This window comes from Gavia stellata, chromosome 14, assembly GCF_030936135.1.
Source record: "Gavia stellata isolate bGavSte3 chromosome 14, bGavSte3.hap2, whole genome shotgun sequence".
NCBI lineage: Eukaryota > Metazoa > Chordata > Aves > Gaviiformes > Gaviidae > Gavia > Gavia stellata.
Window position 1 is genome coordinate 22,532,902 of NC_082607.1, and position 23,666 is coordinate 22,556,567.

A 23,666-nucleotide genomic window follows, 5' to 3' on the forward strand; every position below is an offset into this window, starting at 1 on the left:
AAGCTTAACCCTTTAGAAACAGACACTGGCAGGGCAAACATCCTACGTATCCGGAGGGAACCGATGCAAACAAACCCGATGGGCAACAGCCAGGTAATTATACTTGATGACTGGTGAGGCTGAGTCGCCTCTCTGGCGGCACGGGGCACGTCCAGGATGCCCAGCTACATCCCTGCCCATGTTGCAAAGCCGATGACAATTATCCTCATCGTTCCAGGCAGGACGTGCTCCGCAAAGGTCACCGCAAGAGGCAGGCGGGGGAGCAGAGCTGGGGACAGAGGCCACAGTCCTGAGAGGCAACAGGATAGTCGGGCATGCTGTTTTCCCCACTGGAATCAAAGCGGGAAGGCCCACGCCATCTCCAGTCCCCCAGTGGCCCCGCGGCAGAAACGCAGACCTCCCCGGGGCACGCCGTGGCACGGCAGCAACGCGGCACGGCAGCTTAGCTCGAGAAGGAAAGGATGCCGGAGCACACAGCTGCCCGTGCTTGTGGTGGGGCAGTAAGATAATCTAATAAAGATAAATGACCTAGAAATTAACTTTGGGTTTTATCAAAAAAAAAAAAAGGGGGGGGGGGGGGGAAGGGAGAGGCTGCCAGGTCGGGCTGCCTTACCCCATGTTTAGTAAGATGCCCGTGATGTGGTAACGGGGTGATGCCACCTATTGAGACCGCTTTACCTCTGTGGCCGTAGCACCGCCACGGCAGGGCTGCCTGCTCTCACCCGAGCACCCATCGGGGCTACGACTGTCTGCCTCGCAAGTCCTGGTCAGGTCCTAGAGGAAGGCAACAGGGCTAGAGAAGCAGTTCATCCCTCAGAGACTTAAACAAGACTGCAGAGCAAAGCGGCTTGCGGCGTAGCCCCTGCTTTACTTAGCCGGAGACGCTGCCTAAAATAGAAACACAACCGTTGCCAGCAGTCTATACGTTATGTTATATATGTCTCAGCTGATGCGAAAGAAGGGGCAGGCGCTAAACCACATGGGACCTTCCACATGGGCACGGACAGACTTTTCTGCTCCTGGAGTCTGCTATGCTGGGAGCTCCAAAATCCCGTAAAAGAGATCCCTCCACCGGACTGCAAGCAGCTCACTCCACGGCTGCCCAGCACAAGCCTGTCCCTCCCACACTTCCAAAGGGCAAGATGTCCAGAGAAAAATGTACGAGCCAGAAAGCAAGCGGCATGCCTGCCTGCCCCGCTTCACTGAGGATTAAGAGGAGGTAGGACAGCCAAGCGGGCAGAGCAACCGACGGGCCCCCAAGCTTTGCTCCTGCTCCCAGCTCCGCTGCTAACCCCCACCCCACCACGCACTGCTCTCTGACCGCCACGTGCCTCAGTCTCCCCGGCTCTGCAATGGGAGCAGGGGTAGCTCCCCAAAGTAGCACACTCCCATGAAATCTTCTGTACGAATAAACCAAAGCCAGTTGAAATCCAGACCTCATTCTTTAAATACCTTCATGCAGGTGCTCCTTCATCCCCTAAGGCCCTCTTTAATTCGGGTGGTAAAGCTTTCAGGCCACCAACAAGAGAGCTCTGAGGACTTCTTGCCCTGAGCTCAGGTGTCTTAGTGAACACGCCGTCAGCGTGGTGCTTCCAACAACGCAGGAGTAATACTCTACAAAAACTGGAAACAAGCAGTCAAGGCTGCATGGTCCTTTGCTGGCGTAGAGGGACAGCAGGGTTAGAGACAACTTGGCCGTCTGTGGGGTCTTGTAGATTAAGACTCATTTCCACTCAGGAAAGAAATTCAACCATAACCAATAAAATAAAAAAAAAAAAAAAAAAGCACAGTTCCTCCAGCAGCTCTTCCTCCAGGAGCATCTATTTTTAGTGAGAAGCATAAATCACTACAGCTTGCCGTCTACAACAGTTCCAACAGGCAAAATCCAGCTACGCACAGTTGGGCCAACATGGGCACACACACATTGTCCACCCGTACTGCCATACCCTGCCGCCTGACCGGGACAACAACGCTTTGCGGCTACAGGACACTGCAGAAAGGGAAGAAATAGGAGTCAATAGGTCTTGGCTATGCCTCAGTAATGGGTGATGTGCCTCTTCTACAACTGGGAAAGAGGAGTCACAAGGCGGCGAAGGAACATGCCCAAGGCCACAGAGTAAATCAGTGGCAAAACCAGGACCCAGCAGAACTATCCTCTGCCACTGCTGCAACCCCTGAACAAACATCTTCACAACAGGACAATTATCACACAATTATTAACATCAGGGAGTTTTCCTCAGGCTTCCTAACTTCTGGCCACTGGAGATTCCACATTACAAGAGACGAATTCCTGCATTTTATCAGAATAGCTCTCATAACATTTCACTGGGAGATACACATTGAACACCATTATTACACCCAGCTGAGAAAGATAATACATTGCGAATGCAAAATATAGACACCCCACCACCACCGACACAGATGCATTATTAACAACATATAGCACATACAGATACAATACAGGCATAATACATACATACATGCAAGCAAGCAAGCACTGTACACAAAGAGCATCGGGTCTCCCATCACAACCAGCATTCACTGAATACAGAAATCAAAGAACCACAACAAAATGAAGTGAACAATACAGAAGAGGGGTTCTATTCCCAAATTAAAGCAAAACAAAAAAAACCCCCAAACTTACATGGATTTTTGGCAATTTTCCTTCAGACATTATACACAGCAGTTGGGCTGTGTACTGAATACCTGATCCAAAAAGAAATATAACCACATTATGCAAACAGATGGGGGCAGGAGTCAGGTGAACATGCAGCTCTTAACAACATTCATCTACGGGATGAGAAAGCACCTCTGCATTCCCACAGAAGGGCTCGAATCTGGGCAGATCTTCATTCACTACAAAGCATAAGCAAGTGCTGTGCTGCTGCCATCCCGGGGGAAAATCCAAATGGCAGGACAGAAAAGAGCCATCGCGTCAGAGACCTCTGAGCCGTCCCGTCCCCCTTTTAACTTGTCATGTGAGGTTTAAAACAGAGGTGGGAAATATCCAGGGTGGGGGAGGAAGCCTTTAAAAAACCAAAAGCAAGCCCTCTCATTAAAGAAAGAGCATTAAAATCACAGTGAACGCAGGACTAGCAGGGATCGTCCTGCCACGTATGCTTTTTCTGAAGCATCCGAAAAGGGAGAAATGCACCCCTTCCCCATGGCGAGAAGGGTGCCTGAATCTTTAAGACGGCGGATTGCCGCTCAGGAGGAATGGACTTTTTATGGACTGTGTGAAACAGGGTTGCTATGATACAGTCAGAGGCATTTTCATGAATCCTGTGGCAAATAACATTGAATCCTGCTTAAGCAGACAAACAGCAAGGCAGGTCTCCCATCACCCAGCCTTAGCAAATACACAGGAGCAATCACTGAAAGAGATTTTATGCGTTATAAATATGCCATTTGCATACAAATGAATATTTTGTCTTTGGGGCTGTATTTTCCAGAGGGTCAGTACTTTGATTTATTTAAAGGAGTGATCCCTCTTCCCCGTCCCTGGGCTTGAGCAGCCCCACAAACATGAAGAACTCAACATCCACAAAGAGGGGGGGGAGTTAAACGGCCAAACTACCCCCAGGAACCCGACCGTGACCAGCCACACGCATGACCCGAATCGTCCGACGGAGCTTAGGAAGAAGGAAAGCTCCACGACATGTAGATATTTTACAGCGTGCAAACGACACCCCGAATTTTGCAAGCACAGTCACTTACGAGTACAGGGGATCTACTGCAAGCGACTAGGAACGCTGTCGCCCCAAAAAGCTGCTAACGCAGACTGTCATGGATTGAGCCGCTCCTGAAAAGTATGGCAAGACGGAGTTGTTTAACTAGCTAATTGCTCCTGCAAACCAGGCAGTTTGGGGCTCCGCTGCCGGCTTGGAAAATGCAAAATTGCAGGTGTAAAACTACAAAAATGGGGTTGGGGCAGGTGGCTCCAGGCCTGTTTGAGAAGGCGGACGCGGAGCACGGAGGGTGGGAAACAGGGATCGAAGTAAACACAGAGAAACCCCAGCCCTAGATCACTTTTTAGGCTTATTTCCTCCCTTTCCCCCAAAAAGTCCAACAAGAAACCTGATACAACGAGAACAGTGTTGCTACAATAACAAAGTTTGCTGCTCCCAACTTTCACGCTCATATTGCTCTGCATAAACTTGCTTTCTTTGACTCTACCAGACTTGGAGAGAATAAAAGGTGAGAAAGTTGAAATAAAATTACATTAATTCTCTCAAGCATGTTCCATGATGGAAAAAAATAAGCTCCCAGCGATTGTTCCCCCAGAAGCTGAGCGTACACGACACCCTCGTCCTCCCCACGAGCCGGAGACCCCTCAGCAAGACACAACTCCACCGACAGACCCAGAAGGGGCTCGCAGGAATTCACAACTGGCCGCGGTAGCTCCCAACGCATGCGGTAACATACACCGCCGTGTACACGCACGCCTCCCAAATATCACCCGAGAAGTACAGGCTCCGGATCAAGGAATGCACTTTGCACGCACTAGGAAACCGTGTTCGGTGCCAAGCGTTCCTCGTAGAAATCTTATTGCAAGGTAAACCTTCACGCCGGAGAGCTAACCTTGAGGAAAATAAACATTCAGACACAGTTGCATCCCATTTTTAACTCGCTGGTTTGTTTGGTTTTTTTTTTCCCCCTCATTTTTCCACCCTTACTTCTCCAAATCACTATGTCGCTTAAAACTGTTCCACTGAAAGGATTATTTTGGCCGCTGTTTGATTGATTCCCTTTTCCATGGTGATCTTTGCTTATTTATTACATTTCCAGGAGATTCTGCAACCTATAAAACTAATGACATATGATGGCTAACAGGAATACAAAGTAAATTTGAGCTGTTTAACAACCCAAACCATCCTCAGCATCAGTTTTGTTATTCTTTTTTTATAAAAAGAAGATTTGCTCAGTCTCTTATGAAGTGAAGCCGATACCTCTTGCACAGATAGCTACAAGTGAAGAGGGGGAAACAGAGCCAGCAGGCACCGGAGCATCTTCGCTGGGCTTGTATCACCGGGTCTTGGCTTTTCGACCCGTTAAAATGGGCTACGGCCACTAAACACTTCGTGTCAGCTTTGGGGGCCGACTGTTTCCGCCCCGGGATTCAGGGAATATTTTTTTCTCTTTTCTTTACAGCTAAAGCCACTTTGAAAGTGCCACATTTGCAGCATTTAACTCCATTTCCAATCATGCCACCAGCCAAAAAGAAATCAGCTCCTAAGCCCAGCTATGCATTCCACTTGCAGCAGACAGACTCTCACATGGAAATAACTATACGTCTCCATCCATAAGCTCCAGCTATGGCTTTATGAATCAGTTACATGATTATTATTTTTTTGCCCGATTAGTAGAGGACATCAGATAAATAACAGACAGCTGGAATTAGCATGAACTAGTTAAATTATCAAGGCAATATAATTCCAGTGAACATTAGCAAGAGATGTAAACATTTTCAAACTGTGATTTTTTTTTTTTTTTTGTTTTGAGCAATTCTGATTTTTCCAGAGGGGAAAATAATATATAAAAAAATCCTTAAGATTTCTAACAGAAACACAATACAGAGGCATATTTTCAAGAGGAAAAGACATTACTCTTTTCAAACATTCCCTTCATATTCTCTCTAAACTTCATGCTCTCACACTCGAACCCCCAACCAGCTCTGCTTCCAAGCTGTAAACATTGCAATTTGGGTCTAGACATCTATCAACAGAAGGACCTCTAACTAGTGGACACCTTTTCAGCAAGCCTATAATATACAACTTAGCACTTCATTTTCAAGAAAATCAATGTAAATAAAGTCACGCAAAACAACCCATCTCAAAACCTTGTTATCCTTGAGGTGGGCAAAGTTTTTTCTTACATACATTACCAAAAATTTTATATATATATACACACACACATGAAAGAAAAGAAAGCCAAATAGAGAAATCAAAGCAAAACCCAACCCCTCCGTATCTGTTGCTTTAGCAAAGAAAAACAAAGCATGCATTCCCCTTTTTCTCTTTGATCCCTCCTTCCCAATTTGCAGAGATATAAACCACATACAAACAGAAAAAAAGCCCAGCAGGTTATGTTTCGGTCCCTCTCACGTCTTTAAAGAAAGGAGCTAGGCTACATCAGTGTGGATGTAGAATTTGGAGGCTTTTGGGCTGAATATTGAGAAATCAAGTCAGATCATCAAGGCAACACAGATAAATAAAGAAAGTAGAATTTCTCTCCCTTTTTTGTGGCTGAATGTTATTTTAGCAAAGATTTAATCCTTTAATAGGATTTCTCATCCCCCCTTAAAAATGTCCAGAGCTCGATTCAATTGCACACACCACCACCTCTCACCTGGCAGCTACATGGTTACTCTCACAGACATTGCACATTAACTGCTCGCTAGAAATTTCACACAAAATGACTTAATAATAAGTTGAGTCTCTATTTTAAAGGAAGCAAAATAACACAGCCAGTGCTTACCACAGAAAGCTATTTTCACTCTGCTTCTAACTACATATGGATAGCTCTTATCTCGCTAGCACAGAACGATATATGAATGGATTACTATTATTTATCACATTTAAAACCCAGGCAAAAGCAGCTACACTTACAGGCATACTTAAAAGACAAGACATGACAAAAGATTTAGGGAGAGATAATATACCAACGTCATACATATCACAGCGAGGCCATGTTGAAGCTCAACGCGTTTCCCCCCTCAGTAAGAAATCTCTCTCTCTCTCTTTCTCTCTCTCTCTCTCGCCTTTCTCTCTCTCTCTCTCTCGCTCTTGCTCTCTTGTTGAATTGCTAGTGGTAGTAGTAGCCCCCAACAGCTCAGGAGAAAAAATCCATTTAACGAGTGCCCAGGAAGAACATGAGTATGACATTCACAAGCAATAGCACCACAATCACTGCAAAAACGACCACCGTTTGAACATCCAAGGTCATGGTGCAATGCAGAACACTGTAGTGTTCAAGATGTGGGGCTGGTAGATTTGGAGAAGTCAACCTCTGCTCTGTAAGACTGTCCATACATCCACCATGCTAGAATAGAGGAGAAAACTGTTCCTGGTTTTGGTTTTGTTCGTAATGCTTTGTGGTCTGCTTTTAGTTTATCCCCCTATCTGCTGTCTCTAGCTCATTCTGGAGCCCGCTAAGTGAAGCATCCTCACAACCAGTGAGCACTTAAGATGCAAAATCCTTCCTTTAGGAAAAGAAAGCGAGCGCTGTCTGCAAGCTTCTCTCTCTCTCTCTTTCCCCCTCTTTCTCCCGGTCTCTCTCTTGCTGGCTGGCTTGCTTTTTAATTCGTCAAGCCAGTGCAGATAAGAAGCCTGTGTGAGTGTGACAGCTCTGCAAGCTGCTGCGGCTGCATCTCTCGGTGCGAGGCGGACCCTTTCGCATACTAATCAGCTCCAGTGACCAGGCAGCGAAGGGATCCTGGCTGTCAGTCAAACGCAAAAGGAAGCGCTGGCTCCATAAATACGCGAGTCTTCCGCCCGCCGTGACAGGGAACGCCATGCAGGCATGTTTTTCCCCTCGATTTTTGCGGCAGTTCAGAAAACAGAGCTGTGCCGGGGGCCGGGAAGCCGGCGTCGCGGTCGGATGCCAACGCGGAGCTCCAGGAAGGCGTCTCCGGGCTTTCTGTGCAACGCAGATCCCGTTCCTCACTGCCTTTGTACGGCGGGGACACGTCTGCCCCGTCTGTACCGCCTGCGCTAAGCTTCGGATGGAAAATATTAAATGCCAGCAAAAAGAGCCAGTGCTGCTAGGAGCCTGCTCAGACCAGGTAGGGGAGCAGGAGAAAAAGTGGGGAAGAAAAGCAGCCGAAATAACAAAAAGGCAATGCCTGGTAACTTGGAAATTCATTGTCAGCCTGTAATGTGGGAATTTTGTAGGGGGAATCGCTTTTTAGCTCTGTACAATACTATGCACATCATCCCATCATTTATCGCACAGCCTCTCTCCTCAGCACTGCACTGGGATTCTCCGTGCTAAGAGTTAAATTGAATTCCGATTCTACAGATAGAGATGTATAAAAGGGGGGTGGGGGCGCGCAGGGGGGAGGACAGGATGGGGGAATCTTTATGCCTTCTACAGCAGCCAGGAAAGCTCATTCCTACGTTAAATTCACATACACACTCAGGTTTTATGGTCCAGATGCCAGCTTCTATCCCAAACCTCATTCTCAGATCCCAGAACCAGCAGTTACCTTAGAGAGGCATCCCACACACACACAAAAAGATGTGCTCAGCTGGAAAAAGCAAATGATTTTACAGGCAAAGACAAATATAGACATGTTGCCAATGCATATGCATCACACACTAAAAAGAGCATACGGGGGCTGATCATCAGCACCTTCCAGGAAACCCGCTCCTTCAGACGCACCCTGGACACAGACACAAGGCCAACAAGCACCAAACAAACACTGATTTTCTTCTCCAGTAGCAAATGACAAGAGTTCAGGAGGACTTTAACGTTTTAAACCTGAAGGGACAGGGCCTGGCGTTGGCTTGCGCCAAGGAGAGGGAGCCGTTCTTCCCATGGCAGCATCCTTCCAGGGCAGATATGTTTTGTCACCGGCATTTGGGGGAGGGACAGGTTGGATTATGCCCTTACCCCACCGTACCATTCAAACCAATACTAAACCCAGCTGTTTACTGCAAGGCTTATTTTATTTTTCTTCCTTTGCTATTTGGGTTGCCGGAGGGCTCCCTCAAAAGGAGCAGACTTTTTCTATATCCACCCCCAAACACCATCAAAGGAGAGACCGCGTTGGGTGGGCGAGGACTCCACAGTGCCCTCCCTCCTCGGCCTCCACTGAGACCCAGTGGTTTGCAGGAGACCAACGCTCGTCCAACACACCGTCCTCCTCATTTCTGACCAGCTTTGTAGCCCGTGTGCGCCGTGATGTGTTCGCAGACGCAGAGGGTGGGTTGTGTTGAGCAGTGTCAGAAATAAGAACGGTTTGGGTTAATCAAGTGGTTTCTTTCTCTCTCTTTTTTCTTTTGTGCGGTAACTAAAAGCCACAGGCTGTCTCCAGCAACTGAGACCCCCTGCTCTGTTCAAGCAGAGAATTTCTCATTCAGGAGGACCGTGAAAGGCAATTTTTCACCTGCATATTTACAAGAAGCTGCTTTAAACTTGCCCCAGGCAGGCAGCCCGGCTGCCCCAGCAGCACACGCACCAGGCTGAGCCCAGGTGATGGATCTGCTGCACCACCAGCTTCCAGACCTCCGTTTCCTATCAAGTACACATTTTTAGGATAGTCAGTCTGTCTGATGCAATTTCAGACTAATCGGAATAGCAAACATGTAATAGATGTGGAGTATTTATTATTGTTACCACCCTTTCCCGAAACAATACAGGTGATTTTCCAAAGCCGAAGCCTGAACTGCCACAAACGTCCAGGAAATTCCAGTTTCGGTCTCAGTAAGAACAGTGACCTCTCCAAAGCCTACAACAGCCCCAAATTTAGAGGCATCTTTCCAGCCAGTTAATCTTTTCCTCTAAACTGGAATGAGCACAGAGGGAGCCTGGCTCTAGACCCCAGCCGCAGGTTCAGCCTTACTTCTACGGCAAGGACAGCGGAGATGTGCTACCTGTCCGCAGCAGCCCGGGGGGCCTGCAGACCCCTCCGCAGACACAGCCCATCCCTCGCCCTCTCCTGCGCTGTTCGTGTCCTCTCACCGGGCAGCGACTGGCAGGGTTTCAAGGCAGACTCCTCTCTGTCTTTGCATATAGACAGGGGGAGCAAAAATTAGGCAGGTGAAAACAGCAGAGGCCTAAGAAATATCCAGAAAAAAAAAGGTGCAGTAGCTATCACACATGCTCAATAGCCACTTCCGCAGCTGAAAAAGAGGATTTCATGACGAGCAATGCGCCTGACAGGTCTCAGGCAGTCATTCCGCAAGAGCTGAGCCAGTCACAGCACAGGGGAGGGCAGAGATTATAAATAGAGGCAATGAAGCCAGCCCCCTGCCTATAACTGCCTGCCAGCTGCAGGCAGGAGGTCCCCCACTAGCCCGCTCACCACGTACAGCTTGTGCGTCACGAGCAGCCGCAGAGCGCGGGGCGATAGCCGCGGAGACCCCGCTGCCCTCCTGCCTGCCTGGAGGGGCTGGGAGGTTGGGGTGCGGTGCTGGTGCAGCCCGGGAGGCTCCGGCCGCAGCATCTGTCCTCCCCCGGTCAGGCTCCAAAGCAAACGCCCCAAAAGATCAGGCAGGAAAGCGCTGGGTGCCTCACCGCAAATACTGGGCTCCGGTGAAAGTTGTGTGTGTAACAGCTACCGAGAGTGATCAGCACAAACAGATTTACGGCACAGAAGCTTCTATTTCAATTATATTCACAGTATTCCCAATAGCACTTGCTGCTTTATATAATTTCCCAGGCCTCCTGCGTGCACTAAATGTTAATTTCACTATGAAAATGGATGATACTTTCTCTTAGAAGCCTTACTGAAAAAGAACACCTACACATCAGGGGTTTATATAAAACCACCGCAAAGTTTAACTTCATGTAATGCTTTCTGAAAAGTTTAGTCTAACCTTCCGTACGGAGCTAAACCAGGGAACAAGAAGAAAAGACGTGCAGTAGTTACATAAAATACCACCTGCCCTTACAGCACAGCACATGCCCTGACACCACAGTAGCTTGTAGGAGCACAATTTGTAACGCGAGAGCAGCGAGGGCTTCTCTATGAGAAAGCACTTTCGAGCTTCAGCCAGGGCTTCCACTAATACATCCCATACATACCTCTATACGTACACATAAATCTGTATATACACAAAGAGAGCGTATTCTGGACTCCCAGGTAACAGACAGATCAGAAGGGCCACTACAATAACATTAATTACAATATGGTAATTTTGAGGCAAGCCTCTGAAGCAGATGAGGCCAAGTCTCGATCCCTCGCATGCGTGCGGCACCGCGCTCAGCCATGTGAGCACCACTCCCTCCAACGGAGGTCTCTAGTCATTAGCACAACCCACTCCTTCCAGCTAAACAAATACAGCTCTAACTCGGGAGCGAGGATTTATAATCTGAATGCTTAGAGGTCCTATATTCCAGTCCCACTGACAGGTACACCGTCTCCGCGTGAGCTGGCAGGACAGGCCAGGGGTGCGTGGCAGTACAGGGTTTCAGCTCCAACTCCCTGTTCTGCCATAGATCCCCTGTGCAGATTAACAGCCTCCACTGCAGCAATCTCTTGGACATGCAGAGGCATCTGTGTTTTCCTAACCCACCAGCTCTCCATCTTCCATTCACCACAAAAATGAAGCCCTCAAACTCGTAACCCCAACGCAGACCCCGTGAATTCTGCCAATGCCGCTGTAGGAAGCAGCGTGTCTGAGCGCTGGGATTTGGCATGAGGACCCCAGCTCTGCCAGGCCAGGAAAACCTGCTCATCAGTCAGCCAAAGGAGGTAAGTCTTTTGGTTAATTTGGGAAAGTTTCAAACAAATCCCACAGTGGCTTGTGATTCTGAGTGGGAATAAAACTATGGTCGTGTTAGTCTGGACTGGATGAAACCCATGGGCTAGGGGAAAACAGCTGCCGGCGATCATCAGTCCTGAACCGCTCCGGTTCTCTTGTATTCCCTCTTTGAGCACAAGCCTCATCTCAGACCTATGTGGCACCATTAGAGAAGTTTAAACTTTTTATTTGAATTAATGTTGCCCCGAAGAGGAAGGAACAGCAACGGCATCCAGGGACGTGCGGGCAGGAGGAAGGCCACCACTCTTCCATTCCCAATCTCATCTGCTGGGCACTTACTGACTGCTGCCTGCTACGTCAGGCACCGCCGTGGGGTTTGAGTCATGGACTCTATTAGGGATTATGAAAAGAGCATCAAATTAATTTTTTTTTTTCTAAATCTAGGCAGGAATTAAGCTCAGGGTTTCAGAGATTAAGGCCAGTGGGATTATGGTTTGCTAAATTTCCAAAAAGGAGGATTTCCTTAAACTGAGAGTTGCCTCTTTTTCCTTTCTCTTCCCAGTAAGTCTGAGACAGAGCCCTCTTCTCCCATCCTTCGGCCAGAGGGGAGGTGCCAGCCTACGAGCTGCAGAGCTGCTGCAAAAGGCAGTTTTTCCCTCAAGAATCTCCATAATCTTGTATGTTTATGGACTGGCTTCACAGGAACCTTTGAAAATCCCCAAATGCCTAAAATTCCTTGCCCAAACTGAGAAGCATGCAAAATGGAGGAACATCTGTAAAGACTCGGACTCAGGGCGCCGATTTTGGCAGTTAAAAATTATCTTTCCAGTCACCCACTGTTCCTTGCCTCTCCACTCCATCCTTCAAAAGCAAAGGTTCCTCACTGTCCATGTGAACTTGGGACTTTCTTCCAGTGACTTCCTCTACTTCTTTCTTTTGTCCGTCTTCCTTTTCCTTACTCTACACATCTCCCTTAGAAGCTTTTATTTCACCTCACCCTCTCTCCCAGCCCTCCCTCCCACAGCAGCTCGAGTGTCCTCTACCAGAGAGACGGACAAGAAAACAAAGTGGTGGGATGGCTGGAACAAGTGCAGCTTCCTCCGGCATCTTCCACATTAACTGCACAACACGCTTTAGCAAATTCACAGCACAGCTAGACAAGCAAATTATTCAATTTACAGAACTAATATAAAATACAATTACAAAAGACAAAGGGGAAAGAAGGAGAGGTGGGCAAGGACAACATGGTGATCTCAAAAGCTGGTGAGGCATAAATAGGCTTTAGAGGAAGAACTGAATAAGAAAAGGCTGAGTTGAGAGCCTGCAAAGCAGTGAAATGGGAGAGAAAGTAGATGGGGAAGAGGGCAGAGCAAGACCCGTGAAGCAAGCTGCTCTTGAAGCAAGGCTAAGAGTGCTGGAAAAGAGAATAAGTTAAGTTTTCAAGCCCACTTTTGCAATGTTTAGGGAGCACAGGTCACATCTGGAGGTTGAGTCTGCTGCACTACTTAACCTGCGCGACCAACTGGCCAAGAACATTATACAAAGCTCAGAGGCTACGGGGACGGACCTGAGCATCTCTGGGTCACTGATCTAAGTATTCCACGAAAAAGAAAAACAAGAATTTCACCAAAAGATGGGAAGCATCACATTGACCTCCACAGCTTGACCCTTGGTAGGCTATATACAAAGTCTAAGTACTATATACTTGTACTATATACAAGAGACACAGAGCTCAGGCAAGCTGTAGTAGGTGAACTCTTTCCCATTCTTCACAGAATCATTAAGGTTGGAAAAGACCTGTAAGATCACCGAGTCCAACCATCAACCCAACCCCACCATGCCCACTAAACCATGTCCCAAAGTGCCACGTCTACACATTCCTTGAACACCTCCAGTGATGGTGACTCCACCACCTCCCTGGGCAGCCTGTTCCCATGTTTGACCACTCTCTCAGTAAATAAATTTTTCCTAATATCCAGCCTGAACCTCCCCTGGCACAATTTGAGGCCGTTTCCTCTTGTCCTATCACTTGTCACTTGGGAGAAGAAATAGGACAAGAGGAAAGGGCCTCAAATTCTAATTTTATCTCGGAAAACAAGCAGTGATACACAACAGAATTATGTCCCCAGTGTAGAGATTGATTTATGTATAACCATTTTGTTTCATACTAACAGCCAGACAACAAAGGTAGGCCAGGGAGGTTGCAACGTACTCGTTCACCAGCCCTGGTTAACCACCCTCTTGAAAACCAGCCATGTTCCAGATAAACAGGTCTTAACCCCTTGAGCACAGGGCAGTGGTGACGTGTCAGATGCTAACCCAGGCTGGCCTTGGACCACATCTGGAGACCTCAGTTAATCCTGGTTCCTTCTGCAAACAGAGCCAGCATCTCAGCAGATGGTGCTCTTTCCTCTGTTGAAGAACTGAAGCACTTGCACAGTGCTGTGAGGGGGGAAATAAAGCTTTGTCACTGTTGTCATATAAGGCGGCCAGATGTTTCTTCCAGAGCACCCTGACCAGGTGTCACCTGCATCCTAACATGGCTTAGCACGTCCCTGCTAACGTCCTGCCCTCGGCTGCTGTGCTGTGCCGCACACACACAACTGCAAGGCTCTACCCCACACTGGCTGTGCTACACCGAGGAGCGATGTACCGATACAATCAGTTTTCATAGCTTTTGTAACACTACACAAATCATGCTGAAATGGCACGGAGAGAGAGCCTGTCTGGGGGTTTGATTCCATTGTGCTTGTCCGGATTGCAGTGAGAATAACAAAACTTCTATTTTTAAGTTTATTTGAACTTAAAGCATTAAGACAGACTAAAATCCCTTGCCCCTGGCAATTATGTTGCAAGTGCTTTCTCTTCTCCTTGCATCTGTTCCACACCCCAGCCCGAGGTCTGGAAGCATCCTTGGACTCCCAATTTTGAAAAAGAAAAGAAAAAAACCCTCAAATCCGGCAGAAATCAGATGCGGTAACACCAGTTACCCTGGTCACAGAGAAAGACTTCAGGGACCAAGAAAGTTCAGTTTGAAAGATGACCCATCAAATTCAGATATTCATTCTAACCTTACGTAAGCTCTCTTTTGTCTGAAAAAAATGGCCTAAAAAATACATAGACATTTACTTCTTACATTTACTTCTCAGGCTTCTGGGCTTGCAGTTGAGCCTGGAAACAGGGCTAAAAAACCCAAAGCCCAAACTGCAAAAAAATCCAAGCCAAGTCTCCTCCTTCCACTGCTCCCTCCAGGCACTCGCACAGGGACTCCAGTGCTTCTGCTCTCATTTCTGAAATTAAATGGCAGAGATCTTCACATCAACGCATGCCTGGACAAAGTGGTAAGTGAAAAAAAAAAATATCACCCACTAGAAACTACCTTACTCAACCCAGGGTCCGCGTGCCCGGTGTGGTCCCTGAGAAACGCAGCTGCACAGAGAAGAGAAAGCTTTGCCGTGAAAAGCGAAGGGTGTATTTCAGCTTTGCCACAACACAGGAAGGTCCTTTGAAATCCAACGCATCACATTTCCTATGCCATTAAAAAGCAAATCTAACAGTATTTTCATCTGCCTAAGCCTGCGGAGGTCCAGCAATTAGCAGTGCAAGAGTGAGATGCCGGGCAGAATGGAACCAGCGTGATCCATGGTGCACATACCAAACAGCAACATCAGAACCTACACAGAGGAAAAGGCAGAAAAGAAGAAAAAGTTTCTGGTTCTGCTTCGCTTCGTGCCTTTATTGACTGACCTTGCAGAAAGCGTGGGGTTAACGAGCAGCTCTCCTGCACGAGGACTCTCCCTTCTCCACCGAACAGATTATATTCAGCTCTGCTCATGGGCAGGGCCAAATCAGGCCCTGCCCCAGTGCACCATGAGAAATAAAAATCCTTATGAATTCAAAAGTCCTGATGAAGTACACTCCTTGGGATTTGTTATTCAACTTTTTACTGCTGCTCTGTCAGCCTGAGCTTACTCTGAGGGAAATAGGAAATTATGCACCATGTATATGTTAGGAAAGCTGAGCCCCAGCACAGTCCCATGGCTTACCGAGGGTCATGACACAACGCTGTGACAGACGGGAGCAGAAGCCACGGCCCTGCTTCGTGCAAGAAGGATGAGGATGGAAAGAAATCGCCTGCAGCTCCTTGCAGCCCTCCCCATACCCCTTCTGTGACACTGTTGACTTTGGCTTCGCTGGATTTCTTCTTGTCAAGATATTGAGTAAAGAAAAAAACATCTTATTAAGAAGCTGACCCACGGGTCTCATGTTCTTCACACAAATTAACCTAGAGAATTAGATGTATTTCATATAAATCATTTTCTCCCCCTCCCTCTGCCTCCCAAAAAAAGGAGAGGGAACAGCCTATTGAATCTGGCACTCTTAATGAAGAAAACGATGCAAGACAACCTAATGAAGTAGGAATTCCAGCTGGATATCGGTAGATGTATGAATAGAAGATAAACCACTCATTTTATCAGCAATAATATCAGCATTTAAAAAGGGAAAAAAACAGTTTATAGATTTTTTTTTTCCTTTCTTTTTTTTTTCCTTTCTTTTTTTTTTCCTCCAAATGAGGCAAATGAATGCCAACAGGCTTTCATTTCCTATTCCACCCCAACTCAGTGGGATCGCTCGCAGTGAGAGCTAGCACAGGCTGCGGTCCCCGTCTGATGCTATACAACAGCCTTCCAGGAACGACCAGCGCTGCCCTCCTGCCGACTGCTCGCGACAATGTGCGACTGCAGCGAGCCAAAGGGACGCTCGCTGTGCGGGATCACACGGATAAACCTGCCTGCTGGAGAACACGGGTTAAACACAACGGGCACAGAAAAGAACCTGGTGTTGTGTTGGCTTCTTCGAGAAGCACAAATTGCACTTCTGCGTCGTTAATCGGCAACACCAACATAGAGCTGCACCGGGATAGAGCCAAGGTTCACTGCGCTATCCGAAACGTGGCATTTCAGGAGTTCGGAGCGCTTCAGTATGCAACCTGAAAACAACTAAGGCAGAGAAGGTGCGATGTAATTCGCTGCATACCCAACACTCCTTGGATTTAACCCAAGATCATTTGGTAGCATGGCAGAGCTGGGGAGGCAGAAGTTGGGATCCCCTCTGAACAGTGCGCTTGTGCACATGAATACACCTCTTTGGGTTCAGTGGGAGTTCACCAGAGCTCCGGACCAGCAACTGGACTTGACTTCTCACCCACACCCTCCTACTAGATCAAGTTAGAGATTTCACAGCCTGAAATTGGCTCCCCGATATGACACTCCTGCCATTCTCTAACAATACTTGTCTTTCCTTTCCCTGCCCACATTACATAACAGGCTACTTTATTTATTTATTTTTTCATAAGACGTCTTTTCATAACAATAGAAACTATTGGAGAGCGAGATAACTTGATGAATTTTTCCTATTATCTAAGAGCTTAGTCACTCAGGGAATTAGTCATGTTCAAAATAACAGCCAGGCTCAAAGAGATTCAGAGCAACCGTTCTGGAGCAGAAGCAGCTAATGTCATAAATACATTAAGATGTTAGCTTGAAGCATTTCAGAGATTTTTCAAAAAGTGTTTAAAAAAAGAAAAAAACTTTGACTAGATACAAGGAAATAAGGTTCTGAGCAGTTAAAAAACCACTGCAGTTTACAACGCCTGCTGTGCTCAAACACCGAAACCCTGAACACAGAGGAGGGACAGATGGACTTCGTGACCACACGGCGCGTGCGGTTTCCCAGCAAGTGCATCCTACTTGATGCTCTACAAAATACTGTTTCATATTACTATGGCACCCTCCACGCAATGGTCTCAAAGGGTTTTCCAGACCTCCCCGATGAATCATCGGGACACATCTCAGGAGATACAGAAGTTATCAGCATGTCCGTTATCCAGGAGGTAGGAACTGGGGCACAGAGCCATGGTTTGCACATGGGACTGGAGCCAGGCCTCCTCCTAGCCACTCCTGGGATTGACACAAGGGCAATTGCCAGCATATGTCAGGTATTTATCCAAATCTTTTTATTTACCATAACATCCACTCTTTCTTAACCTGGACGTTTTTTGTGTATTCTTATAGCAACGCTAGTAGGAGGCTATAATTGAAAGATTAAAGAAGTCTGAAACTGGGAGTGAACTGGAAAACAAAACAGAAACTACGTGGGTGAGGAAAATCCCACGAAGAAATGCATTTGGTAGGACTGACTTAAGGCTTTGGGAGCTCTACGGCATTGCAGCAGACAAAATTCTCCAGTGCACGCAGAGCTCATCCAACCCAAGTATCCACCTCCAGGGACCACATCCGAGAATGAACAGGAACAAACTTGCAATAAGCCACTCTTTCATGGAAAAAGGCCCTCCTTGCCAAGGCTGCAGGGTACGGAGATGACAGACCAAACAGCATCCTCTGCGGGACACCCAAACCGTTCGGCAGGTCGCGGCGGCTTCCCTGGGTGCTTCATTGCTACGTGCTCGATCAGCCGCAAACTGAGTGCTCTCGGTTCCCTTTCATCTCTGTGGGAGTTCAGGGTGCTCTGGGCCTCAAGTCCCATTTTTCCCTAATGCCTGGATGCTGCAAGATCTTTTTTCCATCCCATCCTGGCCTGGCTTCTCGCCACCATCCGCATTTGCTTATCCAAACTTTGAAAAATGAAAATCAGCCCAAAACTGCTTTCTTCCACTTCTCTTTTCCCGACTTCACATTGAGCTTTTTAAGATTATGGAGTGCAAAGAGTCTTTGTACTTTAAATATCCCATGATTTGCAGACTGACAAGTGGAGAAGAATCAGTAAGGAAAAATGTAAGAAAGTTTTCTGGCTGCTGAACTGCCCTGCTCATTAACACCTCCACCACTTGCAGTATTTGGCCCTTTTATTCACTGAATTCCTTTTCAACATGTTTTAAGTTGCGATGATTTATAATAGCTTAGTTTTTGTTTATGACAGCAATGTAAAATATCAGCAGATTGATTCTGAAATATTTGAACAACATGCACTGTGAGAATGTGGCTATATATGCCTGGTAAAAAAAAAAAAGACTGGGACTCTGTATCTATTGAAGCTAATTGCTGCACTCATTTTGGCTTTCAGAGGCACAACGTTAAGCCCAGAATTAGACCCTGTGTGAGGAAATAACCAAGGAAGACGCATGCTTGTCTTTCCTGTAATATAGCCAAAGGCTTGGGGAAAAACTGCCCCTGTCAGATAAAAAACTATTCCAGAAGAGGCTGTATACGGCATGATTTAAACCAACTCGTTTGATTATCATGCTGGATCAATATTCTCCGTGAAATATGCCTAACCAAATAATCTTCGTACTTACAATGCTGATCAGATGTGTAAATTTATTCTTATCACTACCAATGACAATTAGTTTCATCTTTCTGGGTTAGAAACAGATACTAGCAGAGTTTAGCAACTTAGTACCAATGAAGCATGTAAAATACCCTCATGGGATGCTAGCATAATTGGCAAAAGATTAATTGTTTAAAAAACAGAAAGCAGCACATGCAAAGGAGAAGAAAAAGATGCCGTGACAGCTTAATATTTATGGAATAATAGCTAGGTTTAAGGGGCTGATTTAGAAATAGAGAGCCACCTGCCATGAGAACAAAAGGTGCTAGCAGTTGTAAAATATCAGTGACACGCTTCTTAGAGATGACTAATTCGGAAAGGGAGCGGGTCTGATTCTTTAACCCACCCCAGTGCTGAGAACGACAGAAAACAGCACTTTGAATAAATCAGCGCTGTGCAGAACTTCTGAGAAACCAGCCTAAAATCCAGGTTTAGACCAATGTGCCTGAGCAGAACAAAGTCCAGGGATGCTATCCAAAATAAATTTCTATTGCTGTTTTTTAGCAGACACACGGAAAAAAATATCAGAGTAAAAAAAGACAGCTGAAAATCCATAATAGAGGCTCAGGGCTCATGCAAATTGGTCCAGTGTTGCTCTGGATGAAAGGCTAAGGTTCTTCACCGTATGGTAGGCAGCTTAATGTGTGTGAATGGATCAGCCAACCTTCACGTAGGAGTAAACTGAGCCATTTTATATTTCTGTAGCACATTTTAGCTGGTGGACCGAGATGACAATATTCACACTGACTTGCTGAAAGGCAGCTACTTCTGGCTTGGAATAACTCATTTGTTTAGCAGAGTACACCAATACGAACCAACTTTTTAAGTGCTAAAAATTAAAGTAACTTAGAAGAGCAGGCAAAATCTGCATTAGATGGAATATAGTTATCTGCACTGACATTTGGCCAGGACATCTGGACCAACATGCCTTGTCTTGCAAAAAGAGAGCAGAATTTGTACAGACCAAGTGTCACCAGGACCTTGGCTTCGCGGCGCAGCCGTAAGAGCACTCCCAGCAGCCCAGCACCTCCAAGGACAGAAGCGCTGTTCGCCCGTCGAATCCCTTGGACCACAGCCACCCGTCCCCGGGGAACCAGGCTGCTCGCTCGCACGCGATTGCAAAGATCCCTGCTGGATTTAGCCTATCTGGTTCAGTTTTGCTCTGTTGTTTTGTAATCATTTTTTACCTTATTTTCAGATGATCTAGAGATACATGGATTATCTTCAAATATTGCTGAGGTTGTTAAACTGCTGTATAAAATACAGAAACCACAGCCCTCTCTTTCATTTTTCCCTTATTAGGAGGAGCAATATTAGGAAATTCCTGGGTAGAACCTGCTTCAAAATCAATCACTGGAGTTTCACTTCCCCCCCCCAATATTTTAAATTACAGGCTATTCAGCAACCACTATGATTTCTCTCTAAGAGAAAGCAAAGATTAGACTAATCGGAACAAAATAACGAAGTCTCCCTTATTGCCAGTAGCAAGAAAGGAAGCTGGAAAGATAAGAGGGTGAGAAAGTGTCAAGTCTTGTGCTATGTCAATTAGAAAAGCAGTTTGCCCTGCACCACATCCCCTCCCCTCCCCTCCAGAGCTCAGCAGTCACCCGAGAGGAAAGGAAAAAGGATGAAAGAGCCGCATCCAGCTTTCCGTCACCACTTTTCCTTCAGCATAGTAATCTCTGAAAATGTAAATCAGCAAACGGGTGAAATTGTGTTGCTTAGACACCGCCGGAGAGGGGAAAAGTGCTACACCAGTGTGCATGCGGGGAGGTGCGGGGACAGGGTGGCAGAGGGGAAGGAAAAGCCTGGATGCTCAGGGGGTGGGAGGAGGCAGCAAAACCCCCAAACTGTTGCTGGGTGGTAGACAAGCCTTAAACAGGACCCTAAACAAATTTGCTATCTGCTGCAGGCTGCTGCCTGCACCCCCACATTACGCTTCCAGCACCGGCTTCGGAGTCTTTCAGAAGCATAAACCATTAAGCTCCTGTTTGTGTAAGTATCTCGGAGGGGATGGAGGGCAGGAGCGAGCCGCACAGGGCGTCACGGAGCTGGCGGCTGGGCACCAGGAGAGAACGGGCAGCGATTTCAGCGCTGGCTCCAAAACCATCCCCGCTGCCAACAACATCTGCTGGGTGCCCCCAACGGAGCGGGAACGCAGGGGCTGAGCCAGGTGACGCCAGCAGCCGCTTGGCCCGATGCTGCCAGCCAGCCGGAGCGGGTCCATGCCACGGGACCAGCCCGTGGGGATGCCCCGAGGCTTCCCGCAGGATGGAAAATGCCCCGGGGAAGGGCAAAACACAAAACCCCTGCAAAACCCAGCCCAGCGCAGAGAGAGGAAAGCAGAGGGAAATGCCATTGCAAAGCTGTACGAGGAGGGAATGCCGGGGAGGAGGAGGATTATCTCAATAACAACCACATCTCTTCACGGGGAAGTTTCTGAATGAGAAACAGAGACCCTTGCCGAGATGGGGGAACTTCCCTGCCTTCCCTCCTGGCAGACACAGCCCCTCAGAGCTGTGCTCCAGGCACAGTGAGGGCATCTGCAAATTAGCAGTTTGTTTGGTGGTTTTTTTGGGTTTTTTTTTTTTATTAAGCAGAGCTGTCACAGTTTAAACTGCTTTTCTGAAGCCTCTACACTTCAGAGGAGTGTTTTACAGTCTGATGCAAGCGAAGGCAGGGACGCTCCGGCTCAGCAGCGAATTCAGGCTCCCCCTGCACCGCAACTCATCATCCACAGAAGGGGCAGATCTGACAGGTCCCAGTGGCGGTAACGCTGCCGACAGCCAGCGTCCCCGTCTCGGTACTCCTCGCCTTCCAGTCCTCTCCCCCAGCTGTTACACCCCACACGCGAGCACCTGGAAAATCCTTCGCTTTCCCCCACAAACCCACCGGTTCACCCTACCAAAACCCACCTCCCCAGCCCCTGCCAGCGCCGCTCCCCCCCTCCCACGCCCCAACGCATGCACCCCCTCCTTCCTTCCTTTTAATTTCTTCTTTTGCTTAGCAGTTTGGGAATGCAGAGTCCATAAAATGGCTACAGAGTGATCAATGGTTTCAAGGACAGGGAGTAAAGGAGGAGTCAGGAGATAGGACAGAGGCTTATTTCCCCATCAAAGTACTGCAATAAGAGGAAAAGAGAAAGACATAGCTACCTGAACTCACCATTCCTGATCCATCCCTTAGCCACTGCATCTTGCTTCTGATGATGTCCTTATTATCAGGGAGGGGAAAAAAAAAAAATCCCTACTGCCTGGCGAGAGCTGGCAGGAAAAAAAGAAGCCCCCCACCCCCACCCTAGCCTGGAGCTTTCAGTCAGACATCCCTCAGCCCGGCAATCCCGTGCCTGTCAAGAGCACGTTATTAGCAGCCTCCTCGCTACCTGGGATTGTAGTTATTTATTTCAGTCACAGACGGAGGGATTTGAGGGGAGGGGGATGTCCTTTTTTTCCCTTGCCGTGCTTTGAAACTCTGCAGGAGGGGAGTGGAGGGGGGACCTACGAGAACTTCGGGAGGTCCCCGCAGGCGCTCAGCACCCCTGCCCTCCTGCCAGCAGCCGGTCACCCTGGCCCCCGGCGCTACGGGACTCCCCAATCTGCAGAGCCAGCACATGCCTCCGCGCTCAGCAAGGGGCTGGGGATTTTGCTGACGTTTGAAGGGCAGTAAGTTCTCACTCTGCTCTCCGCCTGCAGAATAAGTCCCCTTCCCACCAAAACAAAAGCTCTCAGCCTGGAAAAGTGCTGCACCTGCCCGGGGTTATCCTCCCCCAGCACCCACGCCCTGCTCCCCGCTAAGGGTTTTAATCCCCTGCCCACTCCCCTTGATTTTTCATGACTTTCTGGTCAGAGCAAGGAAACGACAGCCCTCTGCACCGTTAGGAAAAAAAAGACGCTCATTAAGCGTTCATCATCAATACGGCCACCCACCACGGCGGGGTAGATGCGATCAGTCTGTCTGGCGCTGGTTAGAAGAGGCGGCGATAGCATATGGGATGTGCACAGCCAACTGGAAACAGGATTGAATCCTCCCGATTCCTCCAGCTGGGACATGTATGTCGACATGGTTCTCCCCATTTTCCGGAGGAGACATGGAGACTGAAAGGAGGCGGGCAAGGCCGTTCAAAGAGGCTGCTGCGCCGCCGCCGCAGCCCTCTGCTCATCCTCCTGGAGCTGGCTGCCCATCGCAAGGACTGACACACACCTGAATACAGTCAAAATACCCCACCGATATTCCCGATATCTCCTCTTCGGCAGCTGACGAAGCCTGCAGCTAGCTTCAGAGGCAGGAGAGGGCAGGTACCAACCATGTGGGAAATGGCTGACATCCTACTCTGGGTACAGAAGCCCACAGCCAGGATATACGTACACTGGGTGCACTGGATATACTGGATCCAGGTACAGGATATACTGCAAAACCTGTAGAGAAGCTACAATCTCCTCTGTTACATTTGCAGAGGATTTAGGGTTGTGTTTGAATGGGTTTTTTTTCCGTGCGCTCGTGCCTCAAGGGCAGAAAGGCATTTGAATCTCTGCTCCTGACCTCCAGAAGAGTCAACATTTTTCCTGCAGCTGGAGATTTTGAGCCAGGGAACAACACGCAGCTCCTCGTGACTGCCACTTGCTGCTAGTCCTGTGCCATTCAGCAGGATGCGCGAGGGATCAGAGCCTAGGTGTCTTCACTTATTTAAACAGGACAGAACAGAAGTACAGGCAAGAGTGAAGGGATGCTGCCCAGCATCTTTGCGTTGCTTGGGCCCCATGTAGCCTGCTCTAGTTATATCAAGCCATATTCCATCACCTTTTATATAGGCACTGACAGCCATCATTATTCCCAGAGATGGCTGACAAAAGAAAGAGTCGGGAGGCAAACACTTACAGACGGCCAAACTCT

At 47.8% G+C, this 23,666-nt stretch overlaps 2 protein-coding genes across 2 annotated transcripts in view; both read right to left on the minus strand.

Moving 5' to 3' along the window:
* Positions 1–23,666, minus strand: part of ARHGEF9 (Cdc42 guanine nucleotide exchange factor 9) — a 182,380-nt gene that overhangs the window by 109,207 nt on the left and 49,507 nt on the right. The gene's annotated exons all lie outside the window — the stretch shown is intronic.
* LOC132318137 (uncharacterized) lies at positions 6,850–7,029 on the minus strand. The gene has a single exon (XM_059824325.1). The coding sequence runs from the start codon at positions 7,027–7,029 to the stop codon at positions 6,850–6,852; it is 180 nt and encodes a 59-aa protein (XP_059680308.1).